Source organism: Haemorhous mexicanus, chromosome 13, assembly GCF_027477595.1.
Source record: "Haemorhous mexicanus isolate bHaeMex1 chromosome 13, bHaeMex1.pri, whole genome shotgun sequence".
NCBI classification, from domain to species: Eukaryota; Metazoa; Chordata; class Aves; order Passeriformes; family Fringillidae; genus Haemorhous; species Haemorhous mexicanus.
The window spans coordinates 11,557,999-11,580,061 of NC_082353.1; the positions used below are offsets into that span (position 1 = coordinate 11,557,999).

At 42.9% G+C, this 22,063-nt stretch overlaps 1 protein-coding gene across 9 annotated transcripts in view; it reads left to right on the forward strand.

Annotated features, from left to right (window-relative positions):
• The window catches only part of SEMA6D (semaphorin 6D), a 129,864-nt gene that overhangs the window by 102,144 nt on the left and 5,657 nt on the right, over positions 1-22,063 (forward strand). For 3 of the 9 annotated variants that reach the window (XM_059858362.1, XM_059858361.1, XM_059858360.1), the window contains exons 2-18: positions 13,015-13,156; positions 13,541-13,652; positions 14,247-14,307; positions 14,420-14,482; positions 14,569-14,670; positions 14,890-14,980; positions 15,258-15,377; positions 15,814-15,902; positions 16,648-16,865; positions 16,974-17,105; positions 17,301-17,456; positions 17,538-17,711; positions 18,430-18,570; positions 18,671-18,748; positions 19,473-19,564; positions 19,910-19,966; positions 21,794-21,961. In XM_059858362.1, coding sequence (XP_059714345.1) covers positions 13,048-13,156; positions 13,541-13,652; positions 14,247-14,307; positions 14,420-14,482; positions 14,569-14,670; positions 14,890-14,980; positions 15,258-15,377; positions 15,814-15,902; positions 16,648-16,865; positions 16,974-17,105; positions 17,301-17,456; positions 17,538-17,711; positions 18,430-18,570; positions 18,671-18,748; positions 19,473-19,564; positions 19,910-19,966; positions 21,794-21,961 — 1,963 coding nt within the window. In that variant the 5' untranslated portion in view covers positions 13,015-13,047. Of the gene's footprint in view, positions 1-13,014; positions 13,157-13,540; positions 13,653-14,246; positions 14,308-14,419; positions 14,483-14,568; positions 14,671-14,889; positions 14,981-15,257; positions 15,378-15,813; positions 15,903-16,647; positions 16,866-16,973; positions 17,106-17,300; positions 17,457-17,537; positions 17,712-18,429; positions 18,571-18,670; positions 18,749-19,472; positions 19,565-19,909; positions 19,967-21,793; positions 21,962-22,063 lie in introns of those variants that run through there. The other 6 variants (XM_059858363.1, XM_059858366.1, XM_059858364.1 and 3 more) reach the window with 6 other exon arrangements.

Sequence of the window (22,063 nt, forward strand, 5' to 3'; positions counted from 1 at the left end):
GATTAGCATTTTAACAACCCTGAAGTGAACTTCTGCCATTCTCCCTGCTTGGACAGTGTGTGTAGACCATCCATCATCCTGTCCTTGGCCACAACAGGCTACTGGCTCCATAACCATTTGGAGCTACACAGAAACCACCCGACTGTGAACAGCACAGCTGGCTACAGCAATTTTTTCTTCCACGCCACCGGCAGCATTGTCTGGCTATGGTAACTAAAGTTAACATCCAGAACGTGAAGTTTCTTTCATTCTGGTGCCCCTGCCCAGCCCCACTGCAGCTCGGTGTGCACACCTGCAGAAGGAAGGGCTGCAAAATAGCTGGGAGGAGTGAGGCAACCGCTGGACTCTTGCTTTTCAAGGCCCCAGTTTGGAGACAGCAACCTGTTGTTTGGACTGGGATGACATTAACTCTGTCCGTACTCGAGAGGGAGCTTGCTGGCTGCATCCTGTGTGTGCTCAGTGTGCAGACCAGGGTGAGCTTGGGAAGCACCAGCTACAGAAACAGAACTTGCCACTTTAACTTAGCCACACAAACTGCCAAGGAGGACAGAAAGAAATGGAGAATTTCGGCTGTGTATTTCACACATTCTTGTAGAAGCCTTTTTAGTTCCACAACGGAAACCATGTGATTTCACAGGATCTGTGCCCAGACTCTAATACTTGCTACAGATGCTTTCCTTGGTTTGTTTTGCAGATCTATGAATGCAATAGGAAAGAAGTTGTTACAGCATTTGTTGTTTTAATTTGATGTGTGCTTTGAATGGCAGGTAACCGGCAGGTGAATGTACTTGTGAGTCTATGCTAATTTTACTTGTTGAGATTTTTGCATAATTTAAATAAATTGGCCTGGCATGGCTGTCTGTCATGTGTGAGCCACTGCTTTCTTGCTAGAAGAGAACTTTTGCTTTCAAGAGCAAAGGAGGTCAAGAGGTATTAGTGGGAAGGGAGGGGCTTGGTGGGAGTGGAGGAGCAAAGAAGTGGTGGTGGAAGAAGAGGAGGAGCAAGGAGCTCAGGCAAGCAAGTGACATTTGTTCTGTCCAGAATGGTTACAAACCTTGTAAACGAAATCAGTCCCTGGACAGCTTTGATTTATATTCTCACACAGCAGATTGGCCTTGGTCTGCCTGACCTTGGTAACATAACAGAGGTCGTATTTGCACACAGAGACTCTCCCTGCAAAAAGGTTTGTTGTTGCCGTTACTTTTTTTTTTTAACCGTTACATCTAAGAGCCAAATTGCAGCTCAGTTTCTAATTGGATGGGCACTGGGAAATACAGAATGAAAGGGATGGATCCTGTTCCCACAGTGGATGGTTTAAAAGAGATGGCAGATGGGTACAGTAGGGCAGTGGCCTCTAGAAGCAGGAGAGCCGTGTTGACCTGCATAATCAGCGGCTGTGCTGGTGCACAAGCCACCTAAACACAGCCGAGCTGCGTGTGTCGGGGACAGGGGGCACACAGGCTTTGGCATCAGAGGCAAAGGGGAGCTTTGAAGAGGGCCTGAGATGAGAATGAGGAGTTAATTGGCAGATGCCTGCTAGGGGGCTCTTCGAGTGTGTGAGGGACAGCAGGGAGGCAAACACAGAGTTGCTCATCTAGAAAGGTAATGAGTGAGTGGTGGGGAGCAGCATCACAGACTGGCTGCCCACCAGTGGTGGGAGTGAAACCTCAGAAGAGAGGAGAGCTGATCAGCTGGTCACTCAGCTCAGCTATCACTGCAACAATAGGCTTTTCTTAATGCGAGCTACATAGTTCATCTTTATTTTACCAAATGGTCATGGCAGCTGGGACTCTGCTTTCTCAAGCAGTGGTAAAGTAGCAGCTCACACCTATGTTGGGTAGGGCCTTCCTCAGAGCTTTATTGTGGTGTGAAACAAAAGGTATTTCCCTCAAGTGCTGCTGCCTCGCTTCCCGGGCGCTGGGGGTGGGCAGGGACTGCAGCACCAGCACAAAGTGTTGCTGCTATTTCTGTGTCTGTCTATCATGACAAATGCACTTTGGGGTTGAAAGAAGATCTTCATGCTTGTATGCCAAGCCCTTGTTTATGCTGTGCCTCCATTTAGGTACCCCTTCCCATGTTGTGTGAACCCCTACGTGTCCCTCAGGCTGTGTAACCATTGTGTTTTGGGGGACCACAGAGAAGAAAAATGTGTATTTAATTTTAAAAAACCTCCATGTATAGTTAAGGCTAAGTATTGAAATTTTAGGTGGCACTTGAATGTAGCCCAGCATGAGGGAGCGTGGCTCTGCCTGTTGGTGTGATGGTAGCCAAAGCAAGAAAGGGCTGTGTAGGCAGTGTGTGTGTTCCCTGGGCAGTGCAGCTCTCAGGGGTGAAATACCAGAGCACTACCTGGTGGGTCAGGGCCCTGTGGAAACAACTTGAAGCAGCCAAGCAGCCTGGAAGGCAGGAGAGGGCCCTCTGGCTCTTCAATAGTTGTCCAAGAGCCAGCTTTGGCACCCCTTGCAAATATAGCTCTTTTGTGTACTGCCACCTGGGGAGGAGTGCTGAAGAGAAGGGAGCAGATAACAGAGGAAAAGCAGTAGTGGGAAAGCTGTCAACAGTGTGTGAACAATGTCCCCAGGTGTCTCATGAAAGGAGTAATAAGGGAGGGGGGAAATAATCTTGCAGAGTTGAATGGTTTCCTTCAATTTGCAAACTTCTCTCTGTGACAGTTTCTTTAACCCAGCACGTGTTTATCAAAGATTAACACCAAAAAGGCAGTAATTTGTTTTTGCTCAGTAAATCATATTTTCTTCATAAAGTAAAAGCTGTGTGGATATTTTTATCGTTATGTAGGTTTTTTCCTTGATGATAACCTCAGACAAAAATAATCAAATCTCATGCTTTGGGGATTAATCTGATTTCCTGCAAGGGTATGGATAGAATTTTTTTTTGTCTTGCATACCACTATACAGGTTTTACTGTAAGAGTGGATTATGGCTTTTTCTCCCCCTAAAGCATCAGGTTTTCATCCTCACCAAAAACACAAAAAACACTGCTCATGGCTGAACAGTGGTCTTCAGCAGCAAGCTGTGCCGGCACAAACCTAAATGTTTGGTGTAGATGGGTAAGAAAAATAGACCTACAGATGTAAATAGTGTGGGGGGTAGGTGTGATTATCTGGTCATGTTGTTACACTGGCTAATAATCCTAGTGACAACCCCTGGATTTAAGGAAACATTGTAATTTGTTGGGGGTCTGGGGAGGCCAATGTGGAAGAGGGAATGGAACAGGCTGTAATAGAAAGCTCTAAAGCTAAGTCTCGTTCCCTGATTTGGCACAGATTTCCTTCTGACCTTGATTCAAGCACTTGCAGTCCATGTGTTACTGATTTGATTTTTTTTTTTTTTAATTTTACTCTGAAAGGTCTGATCTGTGACTTCTCTGTGGCTCACAAGTCAAAATGCCAAAGTATTGTGATGCAAATATTTCCCTGTCTTGGAGAGTGAATTTTGTCATGAGGTGATGGAGCCCAAGTAAAACAGAGAGGAGGGAGAGCTGGTGCCCAGCATGGCTGCATCCACTTGCCAGCACTGCCATGGATGGGCTCTGCAGGTTGTGTTTGCTCTGTGGAAAGTGGGCAGTTCTGTGGTGCAGAGTTCCCCAAATCAACACAGGGATGTGCCCAAGCTTGGGACCCAGAGCAGGGAGAGCCATGGCTGCACAATTCACCAGTCCTGTCTCCAGCCCCAAACTGGCAACAAATAGGTGTAGTTTACCTTACAAATAAATAAATAAATAAATGCAGTTTACCTTACTGCATTTATATCAGTGTAATAACTTCAGCAGAATGCAGGGCCTGGAATCAGACAGATCAAATGCTGCACTAATACATCTGATTTCTAAATACATAAAAATAATTTTTTCACCACTACTCTATGTTTCTGGTAAGCCAGGTCCCCCAAGAGACCCTCAGCCCAGGCACCTCTCAAGGTGTGTCCCTGTCCCTCTGACCATCCCCAGGGTCTCACAGCATGAGCACGGTGTCCCCCCCTCCCCTGTGAATATGTATATACATACACATACAAATACACACTTGGAGACTACAAAGGCAGCAAATGTGATAATGTGATCCAACTGTTCAGTGCTAGGCTAGAAAGAACTATTTTTCTGCCATTATGTGAAAATTTAGCGTGACTGGAACAGAGTCTGCATTTGATTAGGCAATTTAAGAAATGGAAGAGACTTCATACTGTAGGGCAGTGCTGCAAAACAATTGCTCGGAACATGTTCTAAAATTGGTTTGCCTTCACCAGATTTCCATGTGTTTCTGCACGACATCTCAAATGAAAGTATGAGCAGTCACGTGGCAAGTGACAACATTTTGGAATTATGGTAAATAAAAGCAGCAGTTTAAACAATTACTCCAGATCCTGAGAAGACTTTGAGATAAAGAAAAAAAAACTAAAACCAAGAAAACAAAACTCTCTATTTACTGTAAGCCTGGGAAAGACATTTCATAACACATCCTTTTACTGGCATAGTTAATCTTTAATCCTAACAAGATAATAGTAATTGTTAACTTTGAGCTCAAGGTTCCTCCAGGTTTTCATGCCTGTGTTTTGTACATGTAATTGATGGTGCCCAGGAAAGGGGCAGAACACATGCTTTGCATATACAAATAGGTTACTGGGTGGCCAGCTACCAGATTTGTCTGTGCAGAAAAGGCAAGGCTAGTTAAAAGCACGTTGTTCCCCAGTCTCTGTAGGCAGTATTCCTGCAGGCAAGGCTGGCTGACTGTTCCAGCCCTGAGAATGGCATACAGAGAATACCAGCACAGTGTTTAAGATCTCTCACGTGCCTCTTGCCAGTTGAGTCCTCTCCTGTCTCTCCCTTTGCATTTTCCACAGCCATTTACCTTCTCTCTGAAGTGAGAGCAGTGACTTGCAGCAGCCTTTTCCCCAGCAGCAGCAACTCAAGCCAGCAGTGCTCCAGCAAGGCACAGTGATGAGATGCTGGAGGGATGTTTGTAGCAGGGGAGAACGGTGGGTGGAAAGAAGTGATGCTTTCTGGAATGAGGTTGACAGCAACATTGTCTGAGGCACAGCCTGTTGAACAGCAGATGTGCTCTTTCCACAGTGCACATCCCTTTTTTCTCCATCTGTCCTGCTTTTTGGTGCATATTCCTTCCCCCAAACCTCCCTTCCATTTCAAAACATCCCATTCACTTCATGCAGTAGCAAACCCTGACCTCCTGGGCTCCAGCCAGGACTGAAATGGGCAGCACTTATCTCAGGATCGGGCTGCAGCCCTGCTCAGGGAGAAGGCTGCTTAGACTGCTTTCTGCTGGGCTGGCAGACAGCAGGCCCGGGGTGCTGCCAGCAACTCCCTTGGCTGTGGCGTCAGCTGGACTTGTGCAAGTTGTGCCTGAGACCTTCATTATGTCCTCACCTGCAAGTACTGGTTTATTCCTGTCTCAGAGTTACCTTATCAGATGATGCCTAATCATGCTGAAATGAGTGGCAGTTTTGCTATGTAAATCATGTTCTGCAGGCTTCCAGGAAGAACACTGACTTCCTTCACTTACAGCACTGACCCACACTTGCAGCCAACCCTCCTAGAGGGAGGAAAAGTGATGCTTTGGTCTAGGTTTTAGGCTTTTGTCTCAGGCCAAGGGGGGGCAGTTTGGTTGTTACTGAACCTACATTCAAGCCTGTGTGTACTTCAGGAGATAATTAAGTCTTTGCCATTTTGGTTCAAGGGTTCTCCCTAGTTTTCAGGGTTAAAGTATTTTGGTCTAAAACACATTAATCAAAAGCATCAGACATCTCTGACACAACTGGGAGCTAGAGGTGCTCAGGACTTCACCGTGATGAGCCACAGCTGCTCTCCCCAGCAGGGTGGCTTTGCTTTTCTGGGGTTGGGGTCAGGGCAGGGGTAGGAGTTCCTGCTACCAGAGCTGCCCATGGCCAGGAATTAATGGAGGATCAGTGCCCAGAGTATGGAACAAAGGTCACTGTACTGACATTCTCTGCACCAGTCTGTGGACACCTCCACAAATAAATTTAGTATATCCTAGGGCAGTCCCAGCTGGGCATGAGCAGTTTGAATTAATGAAATGCAGGTCTGCTAAAATGGAGCTCTGCTGAAGTTGAAGGACCTTGCACTCCATCACTGATAGCCCAGCCCTGGCAAGCTTGCAAGGAAAGCATGTCCTGCAGGAGCTTTGCAAAACAGAACAGATTTGACCATAGATGTGAGCTAAATCCAAGGTTGGTTTCAGGTGCAGGACTTGGATGTCACCTTTGTAAGAGAAGGTAGTAAACGTTCAGTCTCAAAAATTAACTTAAAATAGCCATAATTGAGGCAATCACAGTTTGCTTAGCATTTTATTTCCTTTCCTACTGAAACTATCTGGTGTTCAAGTAAATTTCTGATCACAGGAGAATTTAGCCCTCAAAGTGCTTCTAATCAACCACTAAACACTTGCATCATTAAAAGTCACCCCAGCCATTTTGCAAGTTCTGTCAACTCGTTCTAGAGCAAGAGGAGTGCGCTTGCTGCAACGTTCAAAGCCTGCAAACAACTGAAGTGTAGCTGGCAGTGCCATAAGCCAATTAAGATGAAAGCTGTGATACTCTCTGGTAGGGTTTCATCACTTTAATATTAAACTATCTTTTTTTACTTAGGCATAGATCAAGAGGTGTTAATGCAGAATCCTTAAAAGAAGTCAAGTATTATCTTAAAATAACAGACCTGTTATTTGCACTTTCATGCTCAATTAATATCTCAGCTCTAAATATCCTAATTTTTTTTTCCGCAGAGCTGCAGACTTTAAAGTTGTTATAAAAAGTAAGGATGGCTGCATACTGCAAGTTTACGTTTGCATTGTATGTTTATAGGACAGAAAGAGTTGTTATTACCTATTCATTCATACAAAATTATGCTTCATGTTCCTGAAAGGGACTGCCGGAATTAAGTACCTTTCTTTCATTATAGCCACAAATATTCTCCTGTATTTTATTAGCTGAAACAATCTGTCACCAAATTCCACAAGATGGATTTATCACATCGTAGAGAATCTCTGAGATTTGAATGTACTGTAAACCTCTGTGTCAGGCATTGCCTTCAGGAACTTTATTGAAGTCAGCCTTCATTAGAAGAAAAACACGCTGGAATGACATTAAAAAGAATTATAAAGAAAATCACACTTGCATTGATGCTGGCTGTTGTATCCCTGTTTTGGGAGGACTTAGCATGCTATAATGCAATTGCATCATTGGAAAACCTATGTATAGATGTGACCTAAAATGGGAATCTAATCCTCTGCCTTTCCTATCAGAAATACTGATACAGATTTTTAAGGCAAATGTTGCATTCTGTGTGGAATACTTTCTGGCTTGTAAGCAAATGACTCATCAAACACATTTCACACAGTAAGACATAGAAAAAAAAGGCCAAGACCAAAAAATAGAGATAGGAAAAAGAATTGTTGGCTCCCCTCTAGAGTTTGAAACACCAGACCTTGGGCCATGCTGGTCTTATATTTTGACTCAGATGGTACAAAAAGGCTCCATTTTCATATTTTGGTTACTAAAACACACTTTTGCCTGGTTCCCCCAGTGTGTGGCTCTGCTCTGGAGTTATTTTATTCCAGTCACAGCAGGGATGAGGTGCTATTCTGGATGAGTGTTCTGGTGAATCTGTGGTTGCCAATGTGTACATTTCTACAAGTCTAGGGTGCCCCTGAAGGCAGCCTGTACCACCTTCGTGTATTTTCTTCTGAACATTTTGTCTTCTGAAAGGATTGACCTGGTTGACAAACCAAAACTGAGCAACACTCCCTTTCTGTATTCTGCACTCACTGGTGAGTTGTGTTCTCTCTGCAGCTGGCTCAAGAAGTTGAACTTCTCCCACCTGGCAGCAGTTACCATCAGCAAGTAAACTCAGGTGCAAATCCTTAGCCCCCTTAAGCAGAGTCACTGCCAGCAGGCTTTTACCTTCATGAAGCTCAGAACTTGAACCGTACCCTTTTCAGGCAGTGTTTTTTAACTGCTGTAGACCATAAGTGATTTGTACATCAAAAGATAATCCCTGATAATCCCTGAGGCTGCAGTAAACAAGATTTTTAACCTTTCTACACTAGTCCTTTGCATCCAAAAAAGGGGGGAGAGGTGCTAAACACAAGTAAGTTCCCATTCAGCCTTTATTTGGGTGCAGGTGGAGTCTGTGATTTGCTCTAGCCTGGTCCAGAGATCTTTGTTGCTCGAGTGTTCTTCTGGTTGAAGAGCTTCAAGGCACTGCTTTGGCCAAGGGCTCAGTGCCTGAAGCCACTGTCCAAGGGTGCCCTGAGCCCCTCAGCAGGGCTTGTCTCAGGTGCTCAGTGCAAGTTGCTGGGTTTTGCACAAGATCAGCTTCGTTTTGCATCAGGGACTGGAGTCTCAGCTGTAGGCCCTGAGAAACTTGCTGAACATCTGTGAACAAGCAGCAGTAAAAAAATTTATGTTTTGGCTTAACTTTTATTATTAGAGTGGTTTCATGCTCAAAATTTCAGAAGGTGCCATCTGAGAAAGACGCTAGTCAGTGCCTTTGCACTAATTAGTGCCCTCAGGGAGCCATTTGCATGCAGGAAGAAACAGAGGACAGCAGGGATTTCCTGATTTGTCCGAGCCCAGTCAGCTGGGATTGTGGGAAACCACATCAACATAAATTGACTAGGCTCAGCATATTACTAATCAATTCTGCCTGTCCCCCTCAGCATTATGGCCAACTTGTACTTCCAAGCACCCAAGCACAGAGGGGATCCTTGGTCTCACCTAACAGCCTGTGTCTGGTGGAGCAGGAAGGTGATGTCATTTAGTCAGCTTTTATTATTGCAACCCTTTCCTCCATTCTTTGCCAAAGTCTCCACAAGTGAGCTAACTTTTAGGATGTATCTTTTGTTCTGACCTGTCTTGAACTTGAGCCTGGATTTGCTGTACTGCACTCCTGTCTGTGCTTAGCATTTTGGGAAGCATTTATCGTGTTAAGAAGATTTTTAAGAATTTTTTTTTTCAGTAAGTAGAAAATATTGCATCAGTCTGGTTTGGAGCCATTTTATATTTTGCTTCTCCCCAGCTGGCTGAATGTCCTTTCCCTTCCCCCTTCTCTTTTACGTGGCAGTGCACGGAAAGATGATTGATGGAGCGTCACCAGCACGTTGTCAAAGGCTGGAATAGATTAATGGGCAAGAAACACCAGCCTGTTCCCCTTCGTGTGTGATTGTTTGAAGGCAGGCTCATATTTTAACAGGAATTATATCCTGCTTCTCTGGATTCCCCCAATCAGGAATTGAAGGATGGGATTTCTATCTGAGATTGAAAGGTGGCAGCCAGAGAGAGCCAGTTTATTACTTGGGACAACTGCCTGCCTCCCATCTGACCAACAGCCTCTCCCTGAGGCCTGATCCAGGCAGCTTGCTCGCCTCCTTAACAAGGTGGATTTTTGCCACCACTTAACATTTACACCTCTAGTTCTTTCTCCTTGCAGACACAACTCATTATGGCATAGGCCACGTGGCCAGAGGAGCTCTGATCTGTAACCCCATTTTCACCCGAGGGACACTGCTCAGTGTGCCCCTGCTGCAGGGAAGGAGCACATCTGACCCCAAGCAGCTCAGAACCTTTGAAAAAGCTTTTTTGGTGGTTGGCCTGGGCCACAAAGTCAGCCTTGATCTGTGCCTCAATTCCCCAGCTGCAAAACAAGGATAGCAATATGGTAATTTCCAAACATCACACTTGCCATGGATTGTTTTCTAGCAGAAATGCAAGGAATGCATTTTATAACAGAAATTAATCAAAGACTGGGCTGAATCCTGGCAGGGGAAAATAATCAAACCCAGAGTATGAATGTTTTCTGCATTTTCTTGAAGGTAGACATTGCCAGCATTTCGTAATTAGCTATTTCAGGCCTAACAGATATTTCAGCATTGTTATTTGTAGTCCCCAGTAGTGGCCTCCACTAAAAGGTTTGAATGTGGCAGGAATTACGTCTTTCACACCAGTCTATCTGTGTCTACCAGAAGGCTACACCTGGCTGTCATAAACCCCTGCTCCAAGGGCTAGATGGAGCCCATTTTTCTGATTATCTAGGAAACAGCTGTTCTTCCCAGTTTATTCTCTCTTCAGTGGTTCTGATCTCAAGCCTGTGTCCAACCAGATAAAAACTGCATTTAAGAGCCTCTTGAAGCAGGTGAATTTTCTTTTCATATGTAGCTGGAAAGCAGAGCTACTGTTAATATTCTTTTAGTAATTTTACAAGCAAAATAATAAAGAAATCTGCACTTGTTGCCTGGCTGGTGAGAAGTGATTACCTGTGGTTTGCTGATCCAGTGCAGCTCTCTGTCTGCTTTTCTGTCTTGTTGTGACCAAGGTCTGTGCTTCATGTCAGTATTTTCTTTGATAGAAATTTGCAACAGATGATGTTTAGTTAGAAAAGATTGCTGAGCATAACTATTCCTGCCCTGTGTGTTCTCAGGGTTCATCTCTGGAGTATCCTGAGATGTTTGAGGGTTTTTTGGGGAATGTGAGTTTGTTTCTGCCCTGGATGCAGCCTCTGGGGAAACACATCCTCTGGATTTACATTTACAAAACTTCACATTCTTTTAGGGAGCTTGATACCCTGCCTGAAATTTGAATCTGTTTGAGAGAACTGATACTTTGTTTACCTGGCATTTCAGTTGTTTCCTGTTTGCTTTTGTGATCGTTTGCTGCGTATTGGCCATGATAATCATGACCTAAGAAGCAAGTTGCACTTTGACAATTGTGACCTAAAAACAAATATAAATTGCCCTTTTTTCTCCAGCCATTTCCTGGAGTCCAGAAGTCAGTATCTGCCTCTGTAAGGCAGGTTACATGGAAGATTTGTGATTGTCACCCCAGTCTGTTCTTCCCAGATGGAACACTGGAAGGAAAAGGAAACTTCCTATTGCATGCCCCTGCTTGGTACAGGGTGGAACTTGTACAGTTTGCAAGTTGTGTGCAGTTTGAAGCCAGGCCAGGGTCTCTCTGAGTCATGATGTGGGCCACAAGCAGCCTCATCTTCTATGCTGACTGCAGCCTACATGTCTGGGAGAGCTTCTTGCTCTTTGGCAATTTGTATTCATTTGTTCTCCAAGAAAACAAGGCTTCAGGGAAGAGTTTTACTAAGCATCTTATAGATGTTACTGTGCACCAACTCAACAGGCAGCTTATGTCTCCCCTTTCTCTTTCACTGGAAAAGGGGTGGGCTGGATATTTGGAGCCTGCTTTTCCTTACAAAAAGCCCCCCAAAAAAATAAATTGTGTAAGCATTAATGATTTGTTATTGTGTCTGGGAGCCACAGTGCTGCAGGACTTTGCTCTAATGGTGCTTTCACAAGAAAGAACTAATTTGACTAACTTTATTAATTCCAGTTTGTTTTAAGTTTGCTCATTAGTAATTTAACGCAAGATGCTTCAGCTGAAGAGGCCATGTCAGGACAAGGAAGAGCAGAGGGAAAGTGCCAGGAATCATTAGTGTTTATTAACCACTGCACTCATCAATCTTGACTAAGAGCACAGCCCATTCGTTCTGGACTGGTGGACTGAGATACAGAAATATCATTAACAGTGAAACTGCTTCTTTCCAGGTCAGTCTGTAATGGGCAGGCATCCAGACAACACCCCCTCCCCATCCCCAAATGTTCCCAGCCGTTCAGCTGGTCTCCTCACAGTGCAGCCCAAACTGACAGCTCAGCAGCCTCTGGAAGGAGGAAGCCCTGCCCCTAGCCAGCCATAGCATCAATTAACAAATACAGCATTTTCGTCCCCCATAAGCATTACTGAAAGGTTAAGTGTTGTTATGAAGGGGTTTTTTAATTGCTTTTCAAATTATTAAATGATTAATACTTTGGTGCTTTGCTGGATCAGGTCTGGCACTTTGTGTTGGCAACATATTCTTCTCACTGAAAGTCTTGAAACATTAAAATGGAAAGGTTTCTCCTTTTTTTCTGTTTAGACAAAGCGTTTAATAACCAATTTCAGCAACTGCAAGGCACTGAGCTGATGACTCAGAGCTCTGACCTGTGAGTCGGGCTGAATGAATGCCTCCAAAAGGTCGGAGGAGGGAATAATACTACATTTGCCAGGTTTCTAATGAGAAATATGACCCCTGCCCAGTCCACTTGCAGTCATTAAGGATCACATTTCACTTTGAGATGTGTTTTCTTGCATCCTACCCAAACTGCAACTTGAGTAGTTACATTCTGCTCACTAAAATATCCCTGTGGTTTAATTGAAGAAGTTATGTTTACCTTCCCCTCTTAAAAGCTTTGTTGTCTAATGTTGTGGTGCTGTCATGATCTGTGCTGTCTGATCTGCAGAGCACGCACACACACAACCCCCAGGTGAAAGCCTCTGAAGCCTTTGACAGTAGGAGATAGAATGGGGGGAAAAGTGGCATCTTGGGAAGGTGGTTCAGCATTGCATCTCTTTTTGAGTCTCTTGCCACCCTTGTGAAATGCGTGACAGCACTGTCACACTGCAGGGGCAGCATTGTGCATTTACTTTGCACGTGTGTAAGTCACTGCACAAGGCAGAGCATCAGGTGCCTGCTCCTGGCCATCAGGTCTGTGACAATGGGCACGTTTGGGCTGAGCACCAAAATGGCACAGCCTGGAAGCAAGCAATGACGTTAAAACAGCATGGATGTTCAGACACATTGTGTGTGTCATGACGTTTTGTGGATGAGATTTAGGTACTTTATGGGAAAAGGGTGTGTGTTGGATGACATTTGGTGATTGAGGGGATGGAAAGAGATTGCAGTTTAATTAAAATTCTAATCCCAAGTTTGACAATATTTCTTGCCAGGTCAGCAGCCTGTATGCTCTATTTCCAATTCTGTGAATTAAATGGGCTGTCAGTCGTCATTTCTTCGGAAATGCCCGTAAATCCAGCTAAGAATTAGCAACCATCGCTGTTTCAGAGCAGCTTCGAGCAGGGCTGTGTCACGCAGCAGTTTCCCATCAGTGTCCTGTGCTGCCAGAGCCTCACTGCTGTGTCCCTGTCCTGTCTGCAGGTAGTTGAGCAGTGCTGTCACCTGTCCCCAGCCATGAGGCTTCCCGTGCTCTGTGCCTTGGTGACGCTGCTGAGCCTGTCCCGCTGCCGGGCCGTCAGCTTCCCCGAAGACGAGGACCCCATCAACGTCGTGGACTACCACTGTAAGCAATCTGCATAAAGTGCTGATAAACACCAGGGAAAAAGTTCTAATGTTGATTTTTTTTTTTTCCCTTGCCCCCACCCCCCACCACAGGAAATTTAAAAAAAATCTGATTCCTTTCAAATTGAAATGTGTTTACTGGCTTTGTATCTTTAATAGAACACTTAATCATTTTCGTAAAAAAGCAATCAGAAATACAGCAATAAGTTCAGGAAAAAGAACATTTGCTGACATTAGCCATCTTTTCCTCATTTATATTCAAGACATTACTCAAGGAATTTAGTTTAAACCCTTCTACACCTAGTATATACAGCTAATCAATGCCATATATTGATTCTTTAGCTCTATAATCCTGAGTGATGGTGTAGCCCATTTTTACTTGCAGATTCAAGGCAATATCCAGTATTTAGAGGACGCCCTTCAGGCAATGAATCTCAGCACAGACTGGACTTCCAACTAATGCTGAAAATTCGAGACACACTTTATATCACTGGCAGGTAATTTTCCTTCACTCAGTTCATTAGATTAAAACTCTTTTCTCTTCTGGTTTTGCATTTATGTATAAAATTCATTTAGAAAAATGTGCAGAATATGATAAAAATTAGAATTGGGGCAGAATTTCCCAGAGAATATACCATATCTATGGCCAGTGCATGAAAATTGGATTTGAAGGCTGCAGTTACTGTAGTTAAGCTTAAACCAATGATCAAATGCTCTTTTCCCTCTTTTATATTACTGCCCTGCCTGATAAAAACCTCTCCTGATCATTTTAAACTTGGACTGACACGTCAGGGCTGTAGGAAGTGAACATAACACATTTACATATGTACAGCCCAGGTTAGTCCTCAGCAGAATGGGCAGACAGGGATGGACAGCTGCACACTGCAGGTGCTGTCTCAGGACCACACCAATAAAAATCAAAGCCACCCCATGTTACACATATACAACCTTCTTCCATTTACATTTAAACACAGAATTCTATTTCGTGGAAGTTGCTGGTCTAACATAACATTCTGAAAATAGATTTAGCTTATCAAATAAATAGGCACAGAACTATTGAATTTACTGCTGTCTTTTCACTCTGCAAACAGGGACCAGGTTTACACTGTAAACTTAAATGAAGTTCCGAAATCAGAAGTTATCCCAAGCAAGGTGAGTGGATGCCTGCTGGAAAGGGAGAGGTGTTTTCTTTCGTTTTAATGGGTTGTTTTAAGAATTTGCTGTGGCAAGGAATTCAAATGTTCCTTCTGGTCTGCTTTAACAGAAATTAACATGGAGATCAAAGCAGCAGGACAGAGAGAACTGTGCTATGAAAGGCAAACATAAAGTAAGTTTAGCACATTATAGAAAAATGACACCAGTACTTATTATGTATGTGGAGTTTGTGATTAATACATCTTACTCTCTTTTCAGGATGAATGCCATAACTTCATTAAAGTCTTTGTTCCAAGAAATGATGAGATGGTGTTTGTCTGTGGAACAAATGCATTTAACCCTATGTGCAGATACTATCGGGTAAGGGTACTGAAGATGTCATTAATCTGTTACTGGTTTTGCTTGCACTGGTTATGCCATAGCCAGTGCACACAGTGTGCCTGGAGAGTGCTTCAAGGTGAAATAAAAACAGACAGAAGCCAATGTGCTGAATTAAGTTTTGTAGAAAGACAATGTTTTGTTTTGTGCCAGTGCACAAAATAGAAATGACACTATCACCCATTTATTTTTCTTCTCTAGTTGAATACATTAGAGTATGATGGGGAGGAAATTAGTGGTTTGGCAAGATGCCCATTTGATGCCAGACAAACCAATGTCGCCCTCTTTGCTGGTAAGAACTTTTACTTGTAATGAGTCTAAATGATTAATGACACCAAAGGAGACAGAGAGCTTTTAAAGCAAGCACAGGAAAGCTAAAGGTGTCATGGTGCCCCTGCTCTTAAATTTTTTAAAGGGCCTCCAAAGGATTAGAAGCTGACCTGTTAATAAATAGGTTACAGCAGTCTGGGGAAGTGTGACAGTAAAGAAATGGGGAAAAATACAGGCTAGTCAGAATTCTCTAGATTATTAAAGGCCTCTTAATACCCTGTTTTCAACTTCCATTTTAGATGGAAAATTGTATTCGGCAACAGTAGCAGATTTCCTGGCAAGTGATGCTGTTATTTATCGCAGCATGGGGGATGGATCTGCCTTAAGAACAATAAAGTATGACTCCAAATGGATAAAAGGTAATTTGAGGAGTATTTTCCCATACACATGGCAAATGTAATTTTAGTGGCACAGAAGGTCAGGTTATTCACAGTCAGCCTGATTTACACATATCCTACAATGTCAGCATGTATGAGGCTTTCAGAATATTAAAAAGCTGCATAATGGAAAAAAAAAACAGACAAAATTTTTGTTAAATCCTTCAACAAATGAATTTGCAGTAACAAAATACCTTAGTTGTAATACAATTTCTGTGGGGCCTTGTTGCAGTCCATTAGCCAATGCTAAAGACTTCAAGTTCATTTAAACTCCAGTGCACCTGTATTTGGACATCCTAAAGTGTCTGGAAGACTGGAGGCTGGTGTAGACCTGGGCAGGAGCTGCCAAGTCTCACGGTGTCACTGTCGTGTGCCCATTGAGCAGTTCTTTGAAGTAACTTCTTGTTCTTTCTTACAGAACCACACTTCCTCCATGCCATAGAATATGGGAACTATGTTTATTTCTTCTTCCGAGAAATTGCTGTAGAGCACAACACTTTAGGCAAGGTCAGTATCGGCACCGTGAGCGTTGAGTCACAGCAGAAGGAGCTCATCCTAAAACAGCATCAGGAGCAAGCACAGTTCAGAATATGATGAAGGAACTAGGACAAAGCTTGCACAGTTTTACCACGGTTATAATTTACAGGGAGGGGGAAAAAAAAGAACTAGAGCAGTGCATTCTTCAACCAAAAAGCTGTTTCTGTTCTCACTGTTAGTGAGCTCCCTACAGGTGTCTTTCAATGTGCTGTTGCCTTAGTGCTGCTGTTGCCTTAACTCTTGTGCCAAGTACTGGAAAAGCTGAGGGTGTTTTCATGCTTATTAAAGAAACAAAAGAAAACAACACAAAAGGAGAGCTTCAAAGAAGTTTCTCTAATGTCCCTGGATATTGAATAATTCAGTCATGCCAGTACAGAGTATAATACTCATGCCTCACCATGGAAGGATATTCTACGATAAATTATTAAATCCCTTACACATGGTTAATTAAAGTCTTTAAATCTCACTAACAATATGATTTTGAAGGTGAAAAGGGTGGGAGCAAACTGTGGAGATGTATTTGCTTGGTGATACGTTAAGATGCCTGTGCACTACAAGCTGAACACCATTTACTTTCATCTTCTCTGTGCAGATAAATGGCAGCTTCCTGTTAACAACATAATCTTGGTGTTTTATTAAGAGCTCAGAAACAAGCACTGTTTCCCTTGCATCTCTCAAGCCTCTCTCCCTTTTTCCTTCTTTTTTCCTTTCACAGGCTGTGTATTCCCGTGTGGCACGCATCTGCAAAAATGACATGGGCGGCTCCCAAAGGGTCCTGGAGAAGCACTGGACATCCTTTTTAAAAGCTCGACTCAACTGCTCAGTTCCTGGGGATTCATTCTTCTACTTTGATGTTCTGCAGTCCATCACAGACATAATAGAAATCAATGGAGTGCCCACTGTTGTGGGTGTATTCACCACACAGCTCAACAGGTAAGAGATGAGCAACCTTTCATCAAAGGCAGATCTCAGGTTCTCTCTTACACTGAGATTGGTGCCATTGTAATCTGAGTTCTTGAAACTATTTTTTGAATTTTACAGCATCCCTGGTTCAGCAGTGTGTGCTTTCAGCATGGATGACATTGAGAAAGTCTTCAAAGGGAGATTTAAAGAACAAAAGACTCCTGACTCTGTTTGGACAGCTGTACCTGAAGACAAAGTACCAAAGCCAAGGTAAAAGGTTCTTATTCACGATGTCATAGCATTGTCCCTGTAAAGAGCTACCTTAAATCAGCTGCACTCTTGAGTGCCTTGCTGGTTAAACCCAAAGCAGAGCTTGATGCTTCAGCCATAAGGATGCTCATTAACCGGCTGCCTTGTCTCATTAACTAAAATATCAAGAGGAAAACAATATTGTTCTCATTTCAGACCTGGCTGCTGTGCAAAACATGGCCTAGCAGAGGCTTATAAAACCTCCATTGATTTCCCAGACGAAACACTCTCCTTCATCAAATCTCATCCATTGATGGACTCAGCTGTTCCCTCAGTCACTGAGGAGCCCTGGTTTACCAAAACACGTGTCAGGTATGACAGTTCAAAAGTAACACCTGTGAAAAGGAAAACAAGACAACTTGCTGTTAATGATGTGCCTTCTGGTCTTGCTAGATACAGATTGACAGCAATTGCTGTAGACCATGCTGCTGGACCCTACCAGAACTACACAGTCATATTTGTTGGCTCCGAAGCAGGAGTAGTACTTAAAATCTTGGCAAAGACCAGGCCTTTTTCTTTGAATGACAGCATATTACTGGAAGAGATTGAAGCATATAATCATGCAAAGTAAGTATTACCAGAACATCTAAGCTCTTCATCTAGTCCTTGGAACCTAGCTAAAAAAGATTATGGTAAACTAGCTCATTATCACCAACATCACCACTTGTTTGTCATTTCATCATGTTCCTCATGGTGAATAACCTGAAAGTATTTGGTCACTTGCCATTTTGCATGGGTTGAATGAACAACCTAATTCCACTCCAGTGACGTCAGTGTCATGGTCTAATTCTCCTGCTAATACTTCTGAAACGTCAGAAGTCCTTGGTGATGTTAAAAAGAAATGATCTGTCCTTATCTTGAGGGTTGCTCAAGAGGGCTGATAGCGTATAACTTATATCTGATTATTTTAAACTTGTTTATTTTTTGGCACAAGAATTTGGTAGTGGAAGGATTCCAATTAGACTCTACAGCCATCCAATACAGGACTCCTCTTCTGCTCTCTCATGATACTTATGGTGACTGAGAGAACAAAGAAAATTGATTTGGATTTTTTTTTTTCCTACATAGTTCAGCAAACTTCTCACCTAGCTGTTAGAAGGAGCCAGAAGCCAGCATTTGATAACTCAGAGGTTTGTTTAGCAATGTCTCAGCCAAGAGTCTTAGGTTCCATTTATGTATGTGAGAAGTTTCTGTTCAGTAGCTACACAGACAATAAGTAAAATGTTTACTGCACAAAGTACTACAGTCACTAAAGCAGTGGCCTGCCCTTGTTTTTGCTGACCAGGTGTAATGCAGAAAGCGAGGAGGACAGAAGAGTCATTTCCCTCCAGCTGGACAGAGACCACCATGCTCTGTTCGTGGCATTCTCCAGCTGCGTCGTTAGAATTCCCCTGAGTCGGTGTGAGCGTCACGGGTCGTGTAAAAAGTACGGCTCCATTCCTCACCCCCCCTAAAGCAAGGGCACCAACATTTCTTTGGAAGGAAGTAAAAAAATGCATGATTTTTTGGGGTTTTTCTCTTGCAAGGGCATGTATTGCTTCACGGGACCCGTACTGTGGCTGGTTAGACCATGAGGCATGTGGAAGAGTGACACCAGGCATGCTGTAAGTACTCCTTTTCAAGTTAGCCCAGCATCTCTGGTTTTTTAAAGATTTTTTTCCAGTGGACTCTATCTGTAAGAGAACAGAATGCTAAGTCTGGCCTAATTCTGGAACCTCTGGGTGAAGACTTGCATTCAGTGGGAGTTTTAGATGTGTAGGAGGACAGGCAGACCTGTAGGAAGAGCAGTTGGAAGCAGGAAGGCAAGCAATTGCAGCATGCAAACCTGAGCAGCTCCAAGAGGACAGGACACAGCATCCCCTCCCAGGCATGCTCATGGTCAGGGCACAGGCAATTGCAAATATGAAAGCACAAGATTCACAGTGGGAAGAGCAAGGTTGTGCCTCTGCTGTGTAGCTGGGGTGTTATATATGCATACCAAAGGCATTTTGCACAAATCAAGTCTGTAATATATGGTGCACTAGCAGCTGTATCTTAAAAAGAGGCCTTTGTAGCAGGCCCGGGCAAACTTTAACTGGTATAATTGGATGGTTGTATCTAAACCCAGAGCATGCCCAATGGAGAAGACATGATGTAGTTGTTAAAAAATGGGATTGTTTTTCTTCTATTTCCTGGCATAAGCACACAGAGATAGTTTTAAAGCCGGACTATCCTGTGCATTTTGTACAATTCTCTGGGCCATACACTGGCTGTTGTGTATGTTTCCATTTGCTGCTTCCAAGAAAAAAAAATCTCCATTTGTATCCTTACTAATACTGTTAATTGCAGGTTCTCTTTGTTTGTTTCATACAACCACAGCGCTGGAGGATATGTACAAGATGTCGAATACGGCAACACGGCACAGCTTGGGGACTGCCATGGTAAGGCACAGTCACTGCTGCTCCTTTGGAATGTCTCACCATAGTCTGTGGCCACACCTCACTGTGGATGTTAAATTTCTGATGAGCTTTTCAGTTACATGATGAACACATCACCTGGTGTTACTGTGAATGTTCACAAAGCTGAGCTTTTTGGTCCTGGGTGGCAGAGTTTTTCTCTTTCCTTCACCAGTTTACAGCTATTTGGGGTCTACAGCAAAGTATTGAAGAATTTATTTTTTTGTAACCAGTGATATTTTAGTTTTTATTTTCCATTACTCAGGTTTGAGATCTTTTGCTTTCTTTTTGTTACTTTTTACTGATTACTTGTTCCTTTAATTCTTTTAGAAATTTTGCCTACTACAGCTACACCAGATTACAAAATATTTGGCGACCCAACATCTGGTTAGTTTTTTTTAATTTTTTTGAATTAATGACCTTTACTTTCCTTCAGTTCAGCATTTTCAGCCCTTTTTTCCTTCCTTTTGCACAGTTGGCAATCCTCCATTTTTGTGCTTTTACTCATGTTCCCACTGATGGTAAAGATAGTCAGACTCTTCTCACTCAGCACTTCACCCTGTGTAGCCGCATGTTAACAGCTCATTATTTATTGAGACATCTTTTATTAAAGAGCCTGATTAACATAGATGACATCTTCACTGCACGAAGTCCACTAAGCTTTACTCTTGATCCCCAGCCATGCATTTGTGAATGCCCCTCTTGGTCATCTCTAGTAGATGAATGGCAGAACTTCATCATCTTCCTCCTTACCTCTCCTTTTCTCTTTTCCTTCTTTCCCAGCAAGCTTTTTGCACAAATACACATTTTCTAAAATGTGTATTTATTATTTTTGAAATGCTTTAAGTAGTTTATGCTAATGTAAAAAAAATTTAACATCACAAACTGTGTAGCTGAATGACAAATTGTGTAGACAAAAGTAGCTTCAAAATAATGTTGTGCGTTGTTGTCAGATGGACTTTTGCATCCTTTTCTCCTCCAGTGATTTTTTTTAATAAGGTGTTCACCACCAGCCCCTGGTGTTCAGGGACATCCAGTGCGCCTCTGTTGAACTCAAGAGCAGAACCTGTGTTGACTTCAACAGGAGCAAGACTCAGGCCTTACTTTCCAGTCTTTGCTTTTGGAACTTGGGTCTTTGCTTTCAAACCAAGGGCACATTTCTGACTGACAAATAGGACAAGAATCTATTTGTATGTTAAATTTGTAGGAGTGCAACAAGAGCATTATTGGTGGTTTGATTTCTGACATTTTCACTTCTGTAACTTGACAAGAAGTAACGTTTGAGACAAATATTTTCCAGATCTATTTACCCACAATGCAAGTTAGAGACTCACTGAAGAAAACAAAACAAAATGAAACTGTCACACAGAAATGCTGCCTGGCTTTATGAGTGCTTATCAGCTGAATTTTCAGAGTGGTATTTTATGACACAGATACAATTGAACCTTATTTTTAAGTCCTGAATGAATGTGCTTTTGAAGTACATTTCTCAAGTCTGATCTCGAGCCATAGAGTTTCCTGCCTAAACCTACTGGGACAGTGAACACAAAATACTCAAGGGTGCAAATGAGTCTGGACTGTAAGCCCAATTTTATGAGTTTCCTCCTCTGTGCATTTTCACGCAGGCTGTGGTGGGTCTGTTCAGCAAACATGTTACAGAGGAGCCAGAATCTCTGCAGGATTGTTCCTTAGGAACCATTACAAAATAGGGGTTAAAAACATTCCTTTTATCCCCACCTGCAGAAATGGCTCATTCAGCAGTTCCTGGTATGCCATAATGGCAGTAATGGAGCTGATCTGGTTTCTCAGGCATAACCTGTCATGAGTGTGCATCGTTCCAAGTAACTTCTTTTTTTTTTTTTTTTTGAAGATGTTTATAAGGCAGCCAACTATACTGTCTCCAGTGAAGAATATGGCAATTAAGTAGACCAAGTTGTGCTTTTCACCCTCACAGTTGCTTACTTTAACTTTGCACTGCTTTCACAGTTGACTTCTCTGGCTTTTTGGCTAGCAGCTGTTGAAGTATAAATGTACTATTTTCATACTTCCAGTTTTGAAGTAATTGATTTTAATCAGCCATCTGTACTTCTGCAGAGTGTAGGGGAGGGGGTGGTCACATTTTGCTCTGACATGTAACTCCCATAAAATTCTGTGTCCAGCTATAGCTTAGATGTGCCATGAAACACATTAATAAAAATCTGTTTGCCACCACAGACATGGAGTTCTCCTCAGCTTCCATTACCACAATGGCAAGTATCCCAGTTATATCACCTAAAGTGATTGGTTCCTGGAAACCTAAAGTGACTGGCTCTCGGAAATTTGTAGTTCAAGATGACCCAAACACTTCTGATTATTCTGATCCATTATCAGGTGTCCCAAAGGGTAAGGCCTTACCAGGGAATACATTGCAGCTGAATGGAAACCTGATAGTCTCAACATTGTCTAAGGCTTAAGTTAAATGCAACAGCTATGATTGCTGGGCTC